At 49.9% G+C, this 17415-nt stretch overlaps 2 protein-coding genes across 2 annotated transcripts in view; both read left to right on the top strand.

Moving 5' to 3' along the window:
• Positions 1–12085: 12085 nt before the first annotated feature.
• On the top strand, positions 12086–15348 carry Phlda3 (pleckstrin homology like domain family A member 3). Its single transcript, XM_041648561.1, has 2 exons — positions 12086–12988; positions 14595–15348. Exon 1 carries the CDS (start codon positions 12550–12552, stop codon positions 12925–12927), a length of 378 nt encoding a protein of 125 aa, XP_041504495.1. The 5' UTR covers positions 12086–12549; the 3' UTR covers positions 12928–12988; positions 14595–15348.
• Positions 12954–17415, top strand: part of Tnni1 (troponin I1, slow skeletal type) — a 47223-nt gene continuing 42761 nt past the window's right edge. Inside the window, exon 1 of the mRNA XM_041648681.1 lies at positions 12954–12988. Within this exon, the coding sequence (XP_041504615.1) occupies positions 12954–12988 (35 nt within the window). The remainder of the gene's footprint in view (positions 12989–17415) is intronic.

Genomic DNA, 17415 nt, shown 5'->3' on the forward strand with positions numbered 1-17415 from the left:
GGCCATGAAGCACTGAGGGTCAGTGCAGTTCTCTGGAGCTGCGTGGTCTGCTTTCGTAGGACGTGGGAGCGGCGGGGATCTGTAGGCGCCGAGTTTGCTCTGTGCCGGCTGACACCAGGTGGCGCTGTGAGGTCAAGGCAAAAGGCAGCCACTCCCTTTCCCTTTTTGTTTATTTATTTTTATTTTATTATATTTTTGTTAGCTACTCCCTTTCTGCTGCGGGTGTTGACCCGTTGCTTCTGAGCGGGTATCTAATCTCCAAGGATAACATCTTCCTGGAAGGAGTTGTGCGCTAATAGAGGAGTGACCCGTGGCCTGCCAAACCGTGAGAAGGACCCAAAGGAGAGAAGTAGGCAGAGCCCTTTGTGTCCATTTAAGGCATGGTCCAGGATGCCCTAGGGGGAAAGAATGGCGAGAAGGACGCCCAGCTGCGGGAGTGCTGGGGCCTTTAGGGTGTGTTGGGAGAAAGCTCTCTGTTCCTAAGGAAGGCAGGCCCAACACCTCCATGATTCCTCCAAGACCACAGTCCAGTCATCTGAGAGGGTGGCTTCCGGGAGAGCCAGACTACAGAAATGAGGGAGAATATGTTTGGTGGTTGAGGCAGGAAGAAAGTGAGTTCAAGACCAATCTTGCTACAAAAAAAACAAAAGATGGTATGTGTGATTGTGTGTGTGTGTGTGTGTTTGATCTGGAACATCTGTTTAATGCCCAGATGAAGAGTACATTCTTTGGGAAGAACAGAAACCTAGTGAAACTACAGTCTCCAGAATCCCTAAATCCTGGTAAGGGTTGGTTAGAGAAACAGAGCAAGGACCCTTGGGAACCAATCCTTAGATGGTCCCGCCTCCAAACACACACTCCTGTTATGAGAACCATTGTGGGGGTGGGGAGCTGTTAAAATGGATCCCAGATCCACCCTAGAGATTCTGATCGGGTTGGGGTGGGGCCTGGGAATCTGTATTTAAAAGGTGCCCGAGATGATGCTTGCACTCACTGTCAGGCGGGCTGAAGCCTACGGTGGTAGCCTTGCAACAAGGGAGCCCTCTACCCAGCACATCACTCACCCGAGGACTAGTGGTCACGGGAGCTGCTACTGGGACTGCTTCCAGCCCAGAGTACCGACTGGAGAGGGCATATTTGAACTTTCTGTTTCTGTTCTCTAGAGCCAATGAGACCAGGTCTAAACTTCTCCCAGGACAGCCTGTAAAGATTTGAAAACAGCTGCCCTCTAGTTTGACTCGCTCCCCTTTCACCCCATCTTTTCAGTGGCTCCAGAGAGAGGGCCCTGGATGCCTCGAGAGTTCATTTCATTCATTGAGGAAGAGATGTGTTTTAGGGCCTGAAAGTATATAGTTCAGTGGCAGAGAACTTACACAGCATGTGTGAGGCTATGGGCTCAAACCTCAGAAGAAGAAGGAAAAACCCCAGAACTTAGGCACTTGAGCTACTTGGATGTGTCAAGGTAGAACCATTCTGGGAAAGACCCATAGACTCCCTAGGGCCTCCTTCTTTTGGATAGCTTGTCATTTCTGGCTTATTCTATACCACAGGCTATTCAACGATCAAAGGCCTTCAATAACCTTATGAGACAAATCATTGATGAATGATTAAACTAAAGCCAGGAGCAAGGGGACAATTTGGGAAGTAGTTCAAGGTCAAATGGCAGAGGGGGATCTATAGACTCCACCAGCACAGGACTCACACCTACTCTGCAGTACCCCATCGGCAGTGTAGGTAGAGAAGCTGCCATGGGCCCAGGACTCACCCCTACCCTGCAATGCCCAATCAGCACTGCCTGTAATAAAGTTGCCATGTGTTGGGAGCTGAGAGGGTTGCCTTAGAGCAGCGAGCTTGGACTATAGTAACAGTTGATGTTCATGAATCCTAATTTGGATGCCGTCTTATCTGATGCATTCAGAAGCACTTGGAACTGAGTGTGGTACCCTTTATTATAGAAGAGGAAAGTGAGAGTCAGTGCATTTTTTAATGACTTACTCAAAGTCTCTGGCAAGTGGTGGAGCCAGGACTGGAACCAGCTGTGTGACTTTGGGCCAGCCTCCTCCCCTCTGGGTGTCAGCGCCTCATTTGTGAAATGAAAATGCTGGCCTAAATTAGTGCTGGGGAAGGACTTCCCAGGCTCTGATGTGCATACACATCTCCTGGGGAATCTTGTAAAACACAGATTCTGGTTCAGTAGTTTTGGGTGGGGCCTGAGACCGGATGTCTCTCACAAGCTCCCAGGGGAAGGTGGTGCTGATGTTGTGGATCCAGAGACCACACTGAAGCAGCCAGGCTCCAGGGGACCCACCCAACTCTGATGTTCTTAGTTTATGGGCTTAGGAAGACTCGCCCCAAAGGCCTTGAAAAATCAGGAAGTAGGTTATCCTGACTGAAGATCTTAGTGGGCACTTTCCATGTCTGGACAAGCCCTGATGCCTAGTTTGAAGTGTCTGCCCCTGAGCCTTTCATATTGCCACTCTGTTGACCTTGGGCTGACGTCTCCAGAGTGTTAGAGGGCTTAGATTAGTGTCCAGGTTAGTGCCCTACTGTTCCCTATAATAGGTATAAAAAGGTTACCAAGATCCTATGTCCTGGAGTCACCCACCAATCCCATAGTAGCTACCTTATCTAACCCTTTAGGATTATTCACAGATACCTTCTGAGGGCATGGTAAGGGTACATTTTTCCTCTGCCCTTTAAGTTAGATGTGGCCGTGTGCCTTGCTCTGGTATTTAACCGAGAGCAAAATGACTCATGTCATTTCTGTACAGAACTCCTTCTTTGATTGCTTACTTGAGACAGAGTTTTGCTATGTTGCCCAATCTTGTCTAGTACTCACAATCTTCCTGCCTCAGCCTCCAGGGTAGCCGAGATTACAGGTTTGCGTCACTATGCCCAGCTCGTACAGAATGCTTGCTGTTTGTTTCTGTGACCCAACTTTGCTGTGTCGTCAAGGCTCTCCTGAAGCTCACAATCCTCCTGCCTCAGCCTCCCAAGTGTTGGAATTACAGGATCGCTTAGAACTCTTCAGAGAGTGTGACGGGGAGATAGCTCAGTGAGTAAAGTACTCGCTGTGCAAGCAATAAGCCCTGTGTTCAATCCCTGGTAATCACACAAAAGTACAGGCGGGTGGGGGATTACTTACAGTATCAGCACTGGGGGGACAGAGAGCAACAGATACCTGGTGTTCACTAGCAAGCCTAGCCAGGGAGTCCTCGGTTCAGGGAAAGACCCTGTCTCAAAACCATGGTGCATGGCTCCCGAGGAACAACACCCAGGCTGACTTTTGGCTTACACACATACACATGCACGCACATCTCACATAACCACGCATCCCACTTGCACATGTGTGCACACCCAACTCTTTAAGAGCCACTGTGTGAATCTTATGCCCCCCCCTTTTTTTTGCCTTGCAAAGAGGTTGGGGACAAGTGCAGGACGCAGCTTGTACTCACTGTGTCTCAGAGAGCAGAGCCCTCCATCCTGAGTGGGGCCTGTGGCAGGAGTACTGTATAGCCCTTGCCCTGGGTACACTGTTGGGCCAGAGAGAGCTCATTAGTGTAACATGAATAGCCCATCCTGGCGACTATAGGCATATCTTGTCAGTTGTGACTTTCCATAGGAAGTGTTCAGTCCTAAGAAGCAGGTTTCTGTGAGGTGAGTGTAATGGACTGCTAATGTTTTCTTCAGGGTGTCTCTTTGAGAGGGGTCACCTTGCTGAGGCAGAGGGTGTGTCTCCCTGAGCCTATGAACTCCCTCATTATGCCAGTTTTATGAAAAGAACTCAGATTTTATTTTCCTAGAGTTTGGCCAGAGCTTGACTCAAGGAAGCCTCAATGATTCTGAGTTCCTCTCTTGAGCCTCTTCTGCCCCTCGGCCTCCAGCCAGGTGTTTATCTCTTCTTGACCCTGTTCTCAGGCTGGACACCTCACATCCTTCAGAACGTCTCTACCTTGGGCAGTGCATGAATGTGTTATGTGGATTTAAAAGATGACTTTTCCCCCTTTTCCCACTGGAGACCCCTTTATATCTGAGATATATTCATACAATCGGTATACAGATGTGTAGAATAAGTATATAAATCAAATATTCACTAATTAGTGATAACAGCTCACTAATTGATTTAAAGTTATTCTTTGGTACACATATCACTTATTACATATGAGAGCACATTTGCATACTCGAGGTTGGAATGGTTGTTTATTTTTACGTAAAGAATTAAGCGTTGGCTGACTATACCACAGACACAGAGTATAGTCATCATACTTCAGAACTGGCTGGCATTTTGCACTTATGATCAGGGCTACTCACATCACTTTACATAAACACATAGTACAAGATGATACAGGATGTTTAGGGCCATTTTAGAAATTGTTGGAAATTCTGTCCTAATACCAAGCCAAAATGCATTTTATGATTTGTTTAATGACCTTCCAAAAAAATGAAATTCAAGCCAGCAACTAAGATGGTAACTTTAAAATTCAAACATTCCCGGCTGGTGAGATGGCTCAGTGGGTAAAAACGCTTGCCACACAAACCTGATGATATGCCTTTGAGCCCCAGAATCCACATAGAGGTATAACAAGAGAACCGCCTCCACCAAATTGTCCTTTGACCTCCACAAGTACACTGTGGCACATACCCCTTCCTCCCCCACCAATAATTAAATTCAAACATCCTAACACAATACAATCCATTGATATACCAGGCAAAAACCTGCTTGCTCAAGATTGTTGGCAGAATGCTTAAAAACCTTTGTTTCCTGTGATTAAGCTACCAAATTGTTATAAAAGCTGAAAACTTATTTGTAGTAAAAAATGTTGCAATTCATAGCATATGATAGTCTTGAGTCTGAGCTAAAGCGTTCTCCAGTGGAGTGTGGCATGGCTCATGTGCAGTGAGAAACTCATGGGATCGTGGCTGTCCTAAAGTTGTTAGCTACAACATGCCGCCATGCCACAGATTCATATCGGGTTTGATTTTGAGTTAACTTTTGGTCACTGCATGTTCAGAAACCTTTTAATCTTACCAAACTTTTCAGTTATAATCTCCACATTTAGTTATACAATCCCATATAGGGTTGGGATTCAAGGTTTCAGGCACTGTGGTTCAAAGGGTATTATTTTTATTAAAAGAGAAAGCTAAGAAACAGGAAGCTATTGATAGGTCCAGAGGTGTCCAGCTGGCAGGCTGGGAAAGCTCGTTGCTTTGGGCCTCAGTCTGGTCTGGTAATACCTCTGCTCTGTGGTCCAGTGTCCCAGGGGGCCACTCCGGGGCAGCCCCTTTGCTTCTGTAACACGGGCATTCAGATGCCAAGATGGCATGGGAAAGGGGAAAATTCTGCAGGCCCCAGCCTGAACCCTGAGCCCACAAATCCAATCTCTGTTAGACCCAAGCTGGGATCAAATGCCTTCAAGTCCAGACTCAGCCCCATCAGAGGGGGCAGTGGGCCCTCTCAAGACGAAAGAGATCCATGGTGAATCAGGAAAGTTATTGGGTTGGAAAGTGATTAAAGGGCTGAGCGTGGGAGGGGATTTCCAGCAAGAGAGGCAGGCCCAGGAGCATGCCCGGGCTGGCCAACTACACAGTTGCTGCCCACTTGAGGTCTGTTGCAATAGTGCCCATAAAATTCAAGTCATTAGAGACTTGAAACTTGGGCCAGTTTTTTTTTTTTTAAAAAAAAACAAAAAAACAACAACAAAAAAATAAAAACCATAGATCGGAGGAAACCCCAAAGTCCTGAACAAAAAGGGCTGTACATCAATGGGGAACAGGAGGATCAGAAATCTGGGGGATGGATCTGCTGGGGTAAGAGAGGAAGGCTGGGAGGGAGGGGTGAATTGGAGGGTGAATACAGAGAGAGGGGCAGGGTAGGGTGGACTCACTCTACCCCATGTAGGTGAGCTACCTGTTTCTGATGGACTAGGAGAAAGGAACTGGCTGAAGAGGGATCAGTCTATACGGGGAGTTCCTGAGGCTCTGTGAGCCAACCAGGCTTTTCTGAAAATCATTGTTTAACTTCACACAATAGAGCTTGACAGCCTTCTCTTTTACAGTTGAGAACTGGAGGTGCGAGGGCAGAGGTGACTGTCTACCATGCTATTAGCTGGAGTGGATCTTTAGTGACCTGTCTCCTAGCCAAGTGCTCCTTCCTCTACGCCAGTGGTTCAAACTCGCTTACACACAGTGCTTGTTCAGCCTCAAACCCACGGCCCTGACTTAGTAGGTCTAGGATGGAGTCTGAATTTTGCTTTTCTGATGCTGCTGGTCCTGGACATTTTGAGAACCATTGCTCTAAACTCTGGCCATCAAAAGTATATGGAGCTGTATCGATAATGTATAACTTGAAGGCTTCTAGAAATGCATATTCTCTGATCCCAAACCAGACCTACTAAGTTACTAGCATCTATACCTAACTGAAGAAAACCTTCCAATCCTAGTGGCCAGGTGCCCAAGGTGCAGAGGAAAAACTGCCTCTTTTTGTTTCCGGAGACTGGTGGGGAGGGGAGCTTTGTCCAATTTGATACTGATAGTCCCCAAACAGGAGACTCTGCTGTGCTCACCCCAGAGAAGCTCACAGATGCCCTGTATACAGTAACCTTCATGAAAGCACTTGAAATCAACCCTGCTCTCAAGCCAGGCCTGGCTTTTCAGTTTCATTGAGAGATTTCTATGTAAGCTGGATATAGGGGCACATGTTTGCAATCTCAACACTAGGGCAGCTGAGACAGGAGGATCTCAAGAGCCATAGGTCAGCTTGTACATGGGGAGACTGCGTTTTCAAACACTAGGAAAACAAATGGCGGCATCTTCAGCTTAGACCACCAACATATCAGTCACATATCAGTGTAGACCTTTCCAGACTTAACCCACACGACAGGGGTGGGCTTCTCTTCATGTGGAGCCATGTTTCACACCATGTTATGGCTCCAATACTGAAATATTCCCTGCTCAACCATGAATTTTAGTCATTTCTCGTATTTAAAAATATTTATTTGATTTTATGTGTATGTGTGTGTGCCTAAGTGTATGTCTATAGCACATGTGTGCAGAACCTGTGGAGGTCAGAAGAGGGGGTGAGTTCCTTGGAACTGGAGTTACAGATGGTTGTGACCCACCACGTGGGTGCTGGGAACTGAACCCAGGTCCTCTGCAAGAACAGTCAGTGCTCTTAACTCCTGAGCCACCTCTCCAGCCCCTCACACTCATTTATAGCTGCATGAATGTTGATGTGCTGGGTACTTAACTAGATTTGTAAAGGAAGCAACATGGGCAGAGGACTGAAAACCTCAAGTATGACAGAATGATCAACAATTAAAAGTGGAAAAAATACTATTCCCCTATTCTTTCTTAGAGGAATTGTTAACTATTGAGTTCTGGACTTTAATCTTTACATTTATGTATTTATTTATTTTGTGAGGGGAATGAGAGAGCTGTGTGAATGCCGTGGTGTGTATGGTTAGAGGTCAGAGGAGAACTTGAAGGAGTCAGCTCTCTCTCCTTCCACTTTGTGGGTTGTGGGGATCAGACACAGGCTGTCAGGTTTGATGACAAGTGCCCTTACCGGCTGAGCCACCGGACTTGCCTTTGCTTAGGTCACCATGTAGCCTTCCAGTCTTGAACACACTGTATATGGCCCAACCTGGTCTGAAGCTCTTGATTCTCCTGGCTCAGCCTCCTGTGTGCTGGGACTACAGATGTTACCTGCCAGGTCTAGCTGTGTTACTATTTTAGGCAATATATTTAGACCTCCTTTAATCAGTTCACTAGCTACCCTGTTTCACCGCCCAACCTTTGGACTGTATTTTGCCATTTAGACCACTCATCAGTAAGTGTTTATCAAGGCCGTACTGTGAATCAAGCAGAATTCTAGATGCTGGAGCTGTGGGGGTGAAGAAAATATCAAACTCCTGCTGGTATAAAGCCTAGTAGAGGGCAGACAATAGATAAATAGGGAAAACGGAGCTGAAGAGGGAGATGCGGAAATGAAGCAGAGAGGGGGACCCACTGTGGGCAGTGTGTGAAAGTTGGAAGCAGGGCATGGGGGACAATCTCATGGAGAAGGTAGTACTGGAGTGAAAAATTGAGGGAGGTGAAGAAGAGCCAGGTGGTGATGTGGTGAGCACTCCCTTCCATCAGAATGTAACATGCGTGCAAAGGAAGGAGGTTAAGTCAGCGAGCTGAAGCAGGCCTCCAACCACCAGTTCTGGATGGCCTGGCTGGCGGGCAGCATCACTACCATTAACTTTTCTCTGTGCGATGAGAAGTTTCATCATTTTACACAGTTAATTGTTTTTTTCTTTTTGAACAGGTCTTACTATGCAGCCCAACATAGCCTGGAACTTTCTATGTAGGCTGGACTAGCCTCAAACTTGTAGCAGCTCTCAAGCCTCCAGAGTGCTAGAATTGCTTATCATTATGCCTGGGTTAGTTTAAGATTCTTAGTGTTAATATGAGTTCCATTTTTTGAAAGATTGTTATTTATTTTTTTAGACAGGTCTCATGTATCCAAGTGGGTCTTGATCTCACTATGTAGCTGAGAACAACCTTGAATTTTGATATTATTATTTATTATTATTTTTCCTTTTCTCTTCTTCTTCTTCTTCTTCTTCTTCTTCTTCTTCTTCTTCTTCCTCTTCTTCTTCTGATTTTTCTAGACAGGGTTTCTCAGTAACAATGGAGCCAGTCCTGGTACTCACTCTGGAGAACAGGCTGGCTTTGAACTCACAACAGAGATCCACCTGCCTCTGCCTCCCGAGTGCTGGGATTAAAGGCGTGTGCCACCACCGCGCTGCTATTTTGGTTTTTCAAGACAGAGTTTCTCTGTGTATCCCTGGCTGTCCTGGAACTCACTCTGTAGACCAGGCTGGCCTTGAACTCAGAGATCTGCCTGCCTCTGCTGGTATTAATGGCATGCTCCACTACCGCCTCAACCTTAAAAATTTTATCCTCTTTGCTTTAACCTGCCAAGTGCAGTTATTACAGGTCTGTATCGCCCTGCCACGTTAGACATTCTACATTGTTGACAAAATTTTCTTTACTGCTGTTGCTTTGTCTAGCAATGTATTACTCCCTGACTTAATTTACTCAAGTAAATATTGTACAAAACACTAGCTCTGGGGCTGGAAAGAATGCTCAACAATTAAGAACACTGTGCTCTTTCAGAGGACCCGAGTTTGGATCCCAGCACCTGTATCAGATGGCTCACTCTTGTCTGGAACTCCAGTCCTACAAAATGGAACATCATCTTCTGGCTTCCATGGGCACCCTCACACACGCCCACACCCACACACATGCATACATACACATAAAATATAAATACAGTTAGTTTTAAAACCAGATATGGAGGCTAGAAAGATTGCTCAGCTGTTTAAGAGCACTCTTTAAACCGGTCTTCTGGAGGACCTGGGTTCAATTCCCAGGATTCACATGGAGGCTCACAATTTCCTGTAACTCTGATTCCGGGGGACCTGACACCCTCATACAGACATAGATGAAGGCATGACACCAATTTACATAAAATAAAAATTAATAAATCGTTAGAAAGATAAAACTAGCTATGTTTCTTTTCTGTAGCTCCTCCCCAGATGTGGCCGCCCTCTCCATGTGGTCCCCTCCTTCCCTTACAGTGTGCAAAATGGGACATTTAGCCAGAGCCATTCTTGGCTCACTCCCCTGACCCAAACAGCTGGACTCAGCTTGCTTGACAGGGCAGATCAGCTTTCTATTTGGTGCGGGCAAAGGGAGGTGGCAGCTCTGTGTGGCTACAGGGGACACTCTGTCCATCTGCCCCATGTGGAGTCAACAAGCCAGTAAGAGTCCAGTCAAAATTCCAGGGCTCAACCTGTCCCCAGTCAGTGGCCTGAGCTGGCCAAGAAGTAGTTCCAGTTCCTGGTGAAGTGTCAGGAACCTTGGCAGCGAGGAATGCCCTGTGCCCTCTGCTCTTGAAAACTTCACCCAGTATTCAGTTAATCAGCCTGGCCCTGAGTGCCCCTCAGGTGCGGTTCCAGGAAAGATGCCATCCTGGGCCAACTGAATTCTCTTTCCTAATATCAGGAGGCCACACAATTGCAGACCCAGGCCATCAGAATGATGTGGTGGTATGGGGGACCCTGTGGTGGTGGGCAGAGACCCTCCCAGCAATGGAGCATGCCTCATGAGTTTCCTCCTAGGCCCCTTTGCCCACTCTCTTGCTGCCTTTCCCCTTCTTTCCTCCACTGTCTAGAAGCCTGCGGTCCTCCAGTCAGTAAGTAAAAAGTGTGGGTGGCCATGTCATGTGTTAGAAGGGCTCAGTGTTTATGGAGAGGCGGCGTGATGTCATCAGCAAATTCCCAGTCCTGGGAGCCGCCATCCGTTCACATCCTGGCCTGTTCACAGAGCTGCAGGTCCCCTTTCAGTTGTTTGGCTTTCCTGTCTCGGTTTTTTTCCTCATGAAAAAAGTGATCGAAACCTGGGAGAGGGCTCTGTGAGTTTTAAGTCTCGAGAATAATCCAGTAGCTCCAGAAAGCATGAATGAAAAAGGAGGATGTGCTGAGAGATGGGACGGAATGAAGACGCCACCACTTCCGTCCCTACTGCCATCCATTTACTAAAGGAGAGAAGGTTGGGCCAAAGCAGAATTCTGCCAGGTTGGAGAACTCGGGGGACCCTAAAAGAAGAGTGGGGAAAAGCCATAGCAAGGCACAACTGACACAGGCAGGGGTCCCGAAGGCACTGCCTATCTCTTTCCTGAAGTGGCATTGTGGGGGGTGGGAGATGAGGGAGAGGAAGAAAGACCCGGAGGGACAAAAAGACAGACACTGTGTATGTGCACAGGGCTATGGGTGGGAGACTGACAGCTGCTTCCCCCACATCTGGTTTGGTTCTGCAGTGGCAGGTACCCCCTGGCTCAAAACTGGACCCTCCCTGTGTAGGTTACTTTTTTCATTGAAGACAGAAACATGAGGTGGGAATACAAAGGGTCTTCTTTCTGTCCTTATTATGCATCACTAGTCCCAGACATTGACTTTTATCATGTCCATGGATAGGTATTTGAGAAACTTTGACCTGGAGGAATTGACCAAGAGGGCCAGGTGAGGTCCTAGGAGAGCCATGGAGAAAGATGGCTGGCAGTTTCTCAATGAAAAGGCTCTGACCTTTTCCAAAAGGAAGACAGTAGGAAGAGAGAGGAATAACTCAGTTTGCCAGGTCTGTCCCTGGTCTTCCACAAACGGTCTCGAATTTATTCTTCACCACAGTCCTCCTAGCTCAGGATTTAGTTATCTCATTGGACAGATGAAAACATGAAAGGGCCGGGCGGTGGTGGCGCACGCCTTTAATCCCAGCACTCGGGAGGCAGAGGCAGGCGGATCTCTGTGAGTTCGAGACCAGCCTGGTCTACAAGAGCTAGTTCCAGGACAGGCTCCAAAACCACAGAGAAACCCTGTCTCGAAAAAAAAAAAAAAAACATGAAAGGCTAGAGCCGTTGTCCAGGTAGGAAAGATTGCAATCAAGGAAGAGAGTTCTGAAGCCAACGGAGAGAAGCCTGTCTCCCCTCAGCTTGGAGTCCTCCAAATGAGTGCTGGTCACCTCCAGGTGCTTGGAGAGAACTGTGGGACACCCCCAATCCACAGCATGGGTCTCTACTTCCCACTATGGTAGAGTCGTGAGCGGTCCGTCACGATTTATCTCTCTCCACTTCATACTGGCTATTTTCTAAAGTCTCCCTTAGATCGAAGCAGGTAACCGTCGGGGGACAGATTGTCCAAACTGTGCCCAGCCTCCTGTGAGCCCAGCAGAGAGACATCAGCTAATGGCGAAGGAACCCAACACTAGCTTTTGGCAGAGGCTGGGGACCAGGACTCCTGCGGTTTGAGAAGCATCCAGCGGATATTTGACGCCCACCATGTCATGGTGTCACTGCGCTGTCGCCAAGCAGGCCCAACCCCTGGCTAGCAGTGACCACGCTCCTCTAGGAGACGCTCCTCGGCCCTCCCCCACTTCTCCTCTTCTGCCCCCACCTCCTATGTCACGGGTGCGGGGTCGGGAACCGGGGTGGTAGGGGTTGTGTTTTAAAAAGGGGCCACAGCAGGCGAGAAGCCCGGCCGTTGAGTAAGCAGCCCCTTCCCGGGGCCGCGCTGGCGGTGGGTGTTGGAGCCCCGCTGCGGCCCCGCCCCCCGGGGCACTGTCCGGGCGGGTGCGCGGCGCAGAGGGGAGGGCCAGCGGGACAGGAATGCGCAGCGGGCGGGCGGGCGGCGCAGGAGGCGTGCGGCGGCGGAACATGTAAGGGCACATCCCGCCAGCAGCCGCCCAGCGCACACACAGAGTCCAGGGGAGCGGGCGCGCGGGCAGAGAGGCGCAGGGTACCGGGCAGAGGCTCGGGGAGGTCGGAGGGCGAACGAGCGAGCAGCATCCTCTCGCGCCTCCCGGGCGCCGCTGTCTGCCAGGCGTTCCCGGCTACGGGCTCGGCTGGACAGGGAGCAGGGCCAGCCAGCCCAGGGCGCGAGGAGCCGGCGCTGAAGAGCCGGGACTGCCGCAGCCTCCAGCGCTGTGGGAACCTCGGGGACGCCCATGACGGCGGCGGCGACCGTGCTGAAGGAGGGCGTGCTGGAGAAGCGCAGCGGCGGGCTGCTGCAGCTGTGGAAGCGGAAGCGCTGCGTGCTCACCGAGCGCGGGCTGCAGCTCTTCGAGGCCAAGGGCACGGGCGGCCGGCCCAAGGAGCTCAGCTTCGCCCGCATCAAAGCCGTGGAGTGCGTGGAGAGCACCGGGCGCCACATCTACTTCACTCTAGTGACCGAGGGCGGGGGTGAGATCGACTTCCGCTGCCCCCTCGAAGACCCCGGCTGGAACGCTCAAATCACCCTGGGCCTGGTCAAGTTCAAGAATCAACAGGCCATCCAGACTGTGCGGGCCCGGCAGAGCCTTGGGACCGGGACCCTTGTGTCCTAAACCACGAGGCATACCATTTTATCGACATGCCCCCCACCTCCATGCCCAGAGGACATGTCAGGTAAGTCCCAGAGCACTGATCCCTCTCTCTCTTCCTCCTCCTCCTCTGTTCTCTATAGAAAACCAGGGGCTTTGTTTCCCACACCAAAGCTGGACAGCCCTAGGGAAGGTTGCTGGAGCCAAGACGGTAGGATCCCAAGACAGTGTGTTTGGGAAGCCCGGGCGCCTGGTCAAGTGAGCAGATCTGTCTTTTTCCTAGGGTGCCAGGCAGGAGGGTCCTTAATGTGACCTAAGTGTCTGAGAGGAAGACAGGGGACCTGGGAGAAAAGCCCAGTTTAGAGACTGAACACTGACTTACGTGGTGGGCCTGTGGGCTTCCACTTTCACCCAACATAGGGCTCCTGCATTGTATGGCTCTCTTCCAGAATGAGTGCATGGCAGAGAATTTAAGCGTTGAATTGAGGTGAACACTCACCATCTTGTAGTTATCGAAGGAGTTATAAGGGCTTGGGCACAGAACCATGGCGTCCCAGCTCCCCACGTGGGAACTCAGTGGAGGGCTGGGCCGAGCCAACCACTCAACAGCTCATTTCATCCTTGGTTGTTTATTTGGGGCCCTAGAACTGAGCTATTGGAAAGGGGTGGGCTGTGGCGCAGCCATCAGTTTCAGGATGGTGGGCCTGTCTATCTGCCTAGCCATGTGTGCTGGCCAAGGCCTACTGGGCGGAGAGATGTAGCTAGAAGAGATGGGTGACCAAAAGCTGGATGGGGCCATTCGTGATGTCCCAATCCCCCTTGAGCAGTAAGACAGAAGGTTGAGAGGTCGGTTTGTGGTTAGAATGGCTCAAGGGAGGGACCAGGAATAGAACTAGAAGCCATGGCACGTAGCCTTCCTGCCCTCTTCCCCAGATACCACTCCTTCCCCATGGGAACCTGAGCTGGGCCAAGAAGGGGCTTATATAACTCTGGCTTTAACTTCTCCAGTGGGAGCTTTTGTGCACCTCGCACAGTACCTCGTCCACGTCCCTTTCCTTCTTCTCTGTCAGTTCTGGGGAGGCTGGGGGTCATGTTTACTGCCTCCTCCCCCACACATTGTCGTGAGGCTGTACATTAAGCAAATCTACTGGGCTAAGATGGCTCCACATTGATCCCTTAGGACTCAGCGTGGGGCTGGAGGAAGCAGTTTCCCCACCGGGCACTACTGCAATGAGCTATGCCAACTCTCTCTCTGTACCTGCCTGCTCCTCCTCTGTGAAGTCAGCCAATGTCTGGTCAAAAATAGCTTGAAAAAAAATGTTATTTGAACATTTACAGACCTTTTTTCTTGTTACTATTTCCCAAACGATATAGTATAATAACTATTTCTATAACATTACATAACATTACATTGTGTTAAGTATTAAAAGTAATACAGAGACGACTTCAAGCATATGGGAGGTGTGCATATGTTATATACAAAAACTACACCCAGTTATAGAAAGAAGTTTCCAGATTTTAGCTGGTGTCCGTGGCATGTCCTGGAACCTATTTTCCTGTGGGTAACAAGAGTGGCGACATTATTTTCATTTGTTCTGGTGTAGAGAGGGCTGGGAAGGGCTGGTGTGAGGCGCCCAGTTTCTACCCAGTCAGCTGTTGCGACTGTCCTAACCACTGCTCTTTCTCTCCAGCTTCTCTGTCCACTCCGGCTGGTTGGAGCCTGACTACATGTGATGCGGAGAAACCATCAGTATGTGGAGGAAGCCTATCATCTTGGAAGGATCCAACTGACCAGGGGCGGAGAGCGGAAGCCAATGAGGACTGAGGATGAAGATTCAGTTCCTGGACACTGAGACTGTTCTACCTTTGAGCCACAGGCCTGGCCTCATGTATCACGATGGAGCCTTTGGGGCTCCTCCCACTCACTGATCCTGCCCTTGCTTCTGCGTTCTGCAGACTGCTGTTTGGCCCCTGACCTTGATACATGCCCAAAGGAGGGCAGTTCCTCGTGGGGTGCTCAGTGAAGGCCTCCGAACTCGGGAGGCCAGCCTGGGATCCAGAAGATGGCCACCCTACCTTAGAACAGTTGCTGGACTTGCAGATGGGGGTCTGCTGGGCACGAGGCCTGTGCCTGGGGGTCTCTTGCTGCTTAGGTCCTTTTGGGACCCCCCACCCATCCATACCCTCTCTTTGCACACTTCTTCCCTCACCTCTGTTGCCCTCTCCTCACTTTGGTGTTGGGCCTGGAGGTGGTGGGGGGTGGGGTAAGGGTTTGGCCATCACCATTTCATGCCTATTCCAGAATGAAGATGCCCAGAACTTGGGTAGTAACTACACTGTCTGCTGAGTGATATTCTTTTAACTACAGACATCTAGAGCTTGGAACATCTCTTTACTTTTCCCCCAACCTCGGGCTCTTGAAATACATAGCTTGAGGGGGTGCAGGCACTGTACCCCCAGTAGACATGGCCTCATTGGCCTTAGAAAGGAAGAGCCTCAGTGTGACTGAAGAATGTCACAGTCCTACAGATGCTGCTTCTGTAGAAGGTGACTTTCCCCTGCTAACCCAGGAAGTGGCTCTGATTGCTGGGTTGGCTTCTCTCCCTGTTATTTACACATGTAGATGCACACATTTATAGGGGAAATCTTCCTTAATGGCCAGCAGTAGGGAACCATTCCTACGTGGGAAGATGCAGAGGAATTGTGGCCTTGAGTGAGACAGCGCCTGTTGCTGATCCTTCCCAGTATAACCAGCAAGTCTCCCCCGACCTGATGCAGAGCAATGGCTGCTTCAGAGTCTTTGGAAGGAGCAGTGGGGCCGAGGGAACCCTCAATAATTTAAAATCTCTTTAATAGCCTCTTTGCTCTTCTCGTGTTTCACTCCTTCTTTTGTTTTCTAATCAAAATTTCCCCGTCTCCCATCCATGTCCCTCAGTCCTTAGAAGTACCTCCTCTGTGGGATGTGAGCTATAGCTCACTGTTGAGTATGAGTGTATGGTTTACAAAGGAACATTTAACAACTGCCCTATTCATTATCTCCTTCCTCTGTACCACTCTGCAGATAGCATAATCCCACCAGGTCAAAAAGCATCGTTTCCATGCCAGCCTAGATCCCTGCTATAAAGGCCATGTCTAAGCCAGGGTGCTGTGATCAACTGATGATGTCTTCTGTGGGTGAGGGAGTCAGCCAGGAAAGGAGAGAAAACTGCCGCTCCTGTCTCGATGCAGCTGTTAGTGGGAAAGGGTTAACTTCCTGTCCTCATGAAACATCATATTTCCAGACTACTCCAGTCAAGCCCAGGAATTGCTGGAGGTGGACATTCAGGCTGAAAGAAATGAGGCAGCAGGCACTCAGAAATGGAGGAAGGAAGGTTTGTGAGCGGATGGGTTTGGGATCAAGGTGTGATCACTCACCAAACAATGCCTGCTGGACCAGGTACTTTGCTCTCCAGGGGACTTGGAGGGACCAAAAAGATGACCCAGTCTCTTGCCCTAGAAGGCCAGAGTTTAGTGGGAGACAAACCATAGCAACTGGTGGCAGTAGAGCTGACCGTAGGAAGCTTCGAAGCACCAGGCAGTATTTCCTCGCTGCTCAGTGTGGACCTCAGCGGAGCTGAGAGGGCTCATTGTGCCGCAGAGGGCAGCAGGGGCACATGGGCAGTGCCGAGAGTCAAGGGCAGAGGGCAGGTGCTTGGGGGGTGGAGGCAGGCTCTGGTTTCTGGAGCTTCACCTCCCTGCTTTAGACACTCAAGCTTGGCTCCAAGTGTGCCTTGGTTCTTGCCCAAAGCCATCTTTGCTTGGTGTGTTCTTTTGCTAAGTGAATCTCAAACCCTCTAAGGAACACCCTTGGAGACCCTCTTGTCGACCTGGCACTTAGCAGGCTCCTGGCACATGTGTGTGGGTAGAGCCTGTTACAACAGAATGGATATTTACCAATATTATGGGAGCCCTGGGTTCTCAAGAGCCCTCACTGTAGAGAGGGCTGGCGCTCTCAGAACAGGGGCGATTCAAAAGATTAACTATTTCAAAGGATAGTGACGTTTTCGAGGAGTTTTGGTCCATTTGGTAGGGAGGGGGTTGCTCTGCCTTTTGAGTTCAAGGGTGCCCTTTCTGCTCTGAATTTCCAGGGAAGAGCAAAGGCCCTCACCCCTTGGAATGCTTGCTGGACTGTTGTAGGGGAAATGCCCCTTTGGTGACAGAGGCAGGCCTTCACAGCACCAGCAGACTCTCAGGAAAGAGAAATCTGCTCCGCTGGACCTGAGGACACTGTGAGGCCAGGGAGGGGCTCTTGCCACAAACTCTCCCCCTGCTCTGGCAGCTGGGGCCTCACCCCGCCTGATCCATGAGTCATCAATGGGAAAATGAGACAGGGCAAGTCTCAGCCCAACAACTGGAGTCCGGTGGGGTGGGGAGGCTGAGGGGAGAAGGGATGGGCTCCTTCTGATCCGGGAGAGCTGGGTTGGGAGTTGAGGATTTGGCAAGAGTGAGTCTGCTCCAGGGGAAGAATGGAGA

Source organism: Microtus oregoni, unplaced genomic scaffold (genome assembly GCF_018167655.1).
Source record: "Microtus oregoni isolate MIOR12 unplaced genomic scaffold, Mior012 000003F_ref0000135, whole genome shotgun sequence".
Lineage (NCBI taxonomy): Eukaryota > Metazoa > Chordata > Mammalia > Rodentia > Cricetidae > Microtus > Microtus oregoni.

Excerpts from the sequence above, each read along its gene's own strand:
- Phlda3 (XM_041648561.1), top strand. The coding sequence starts at position 12,550 with ATGACGGCGGCGGCGACCGTGCTGAAGGAGGGCGTGCTGGAGAAGCGC.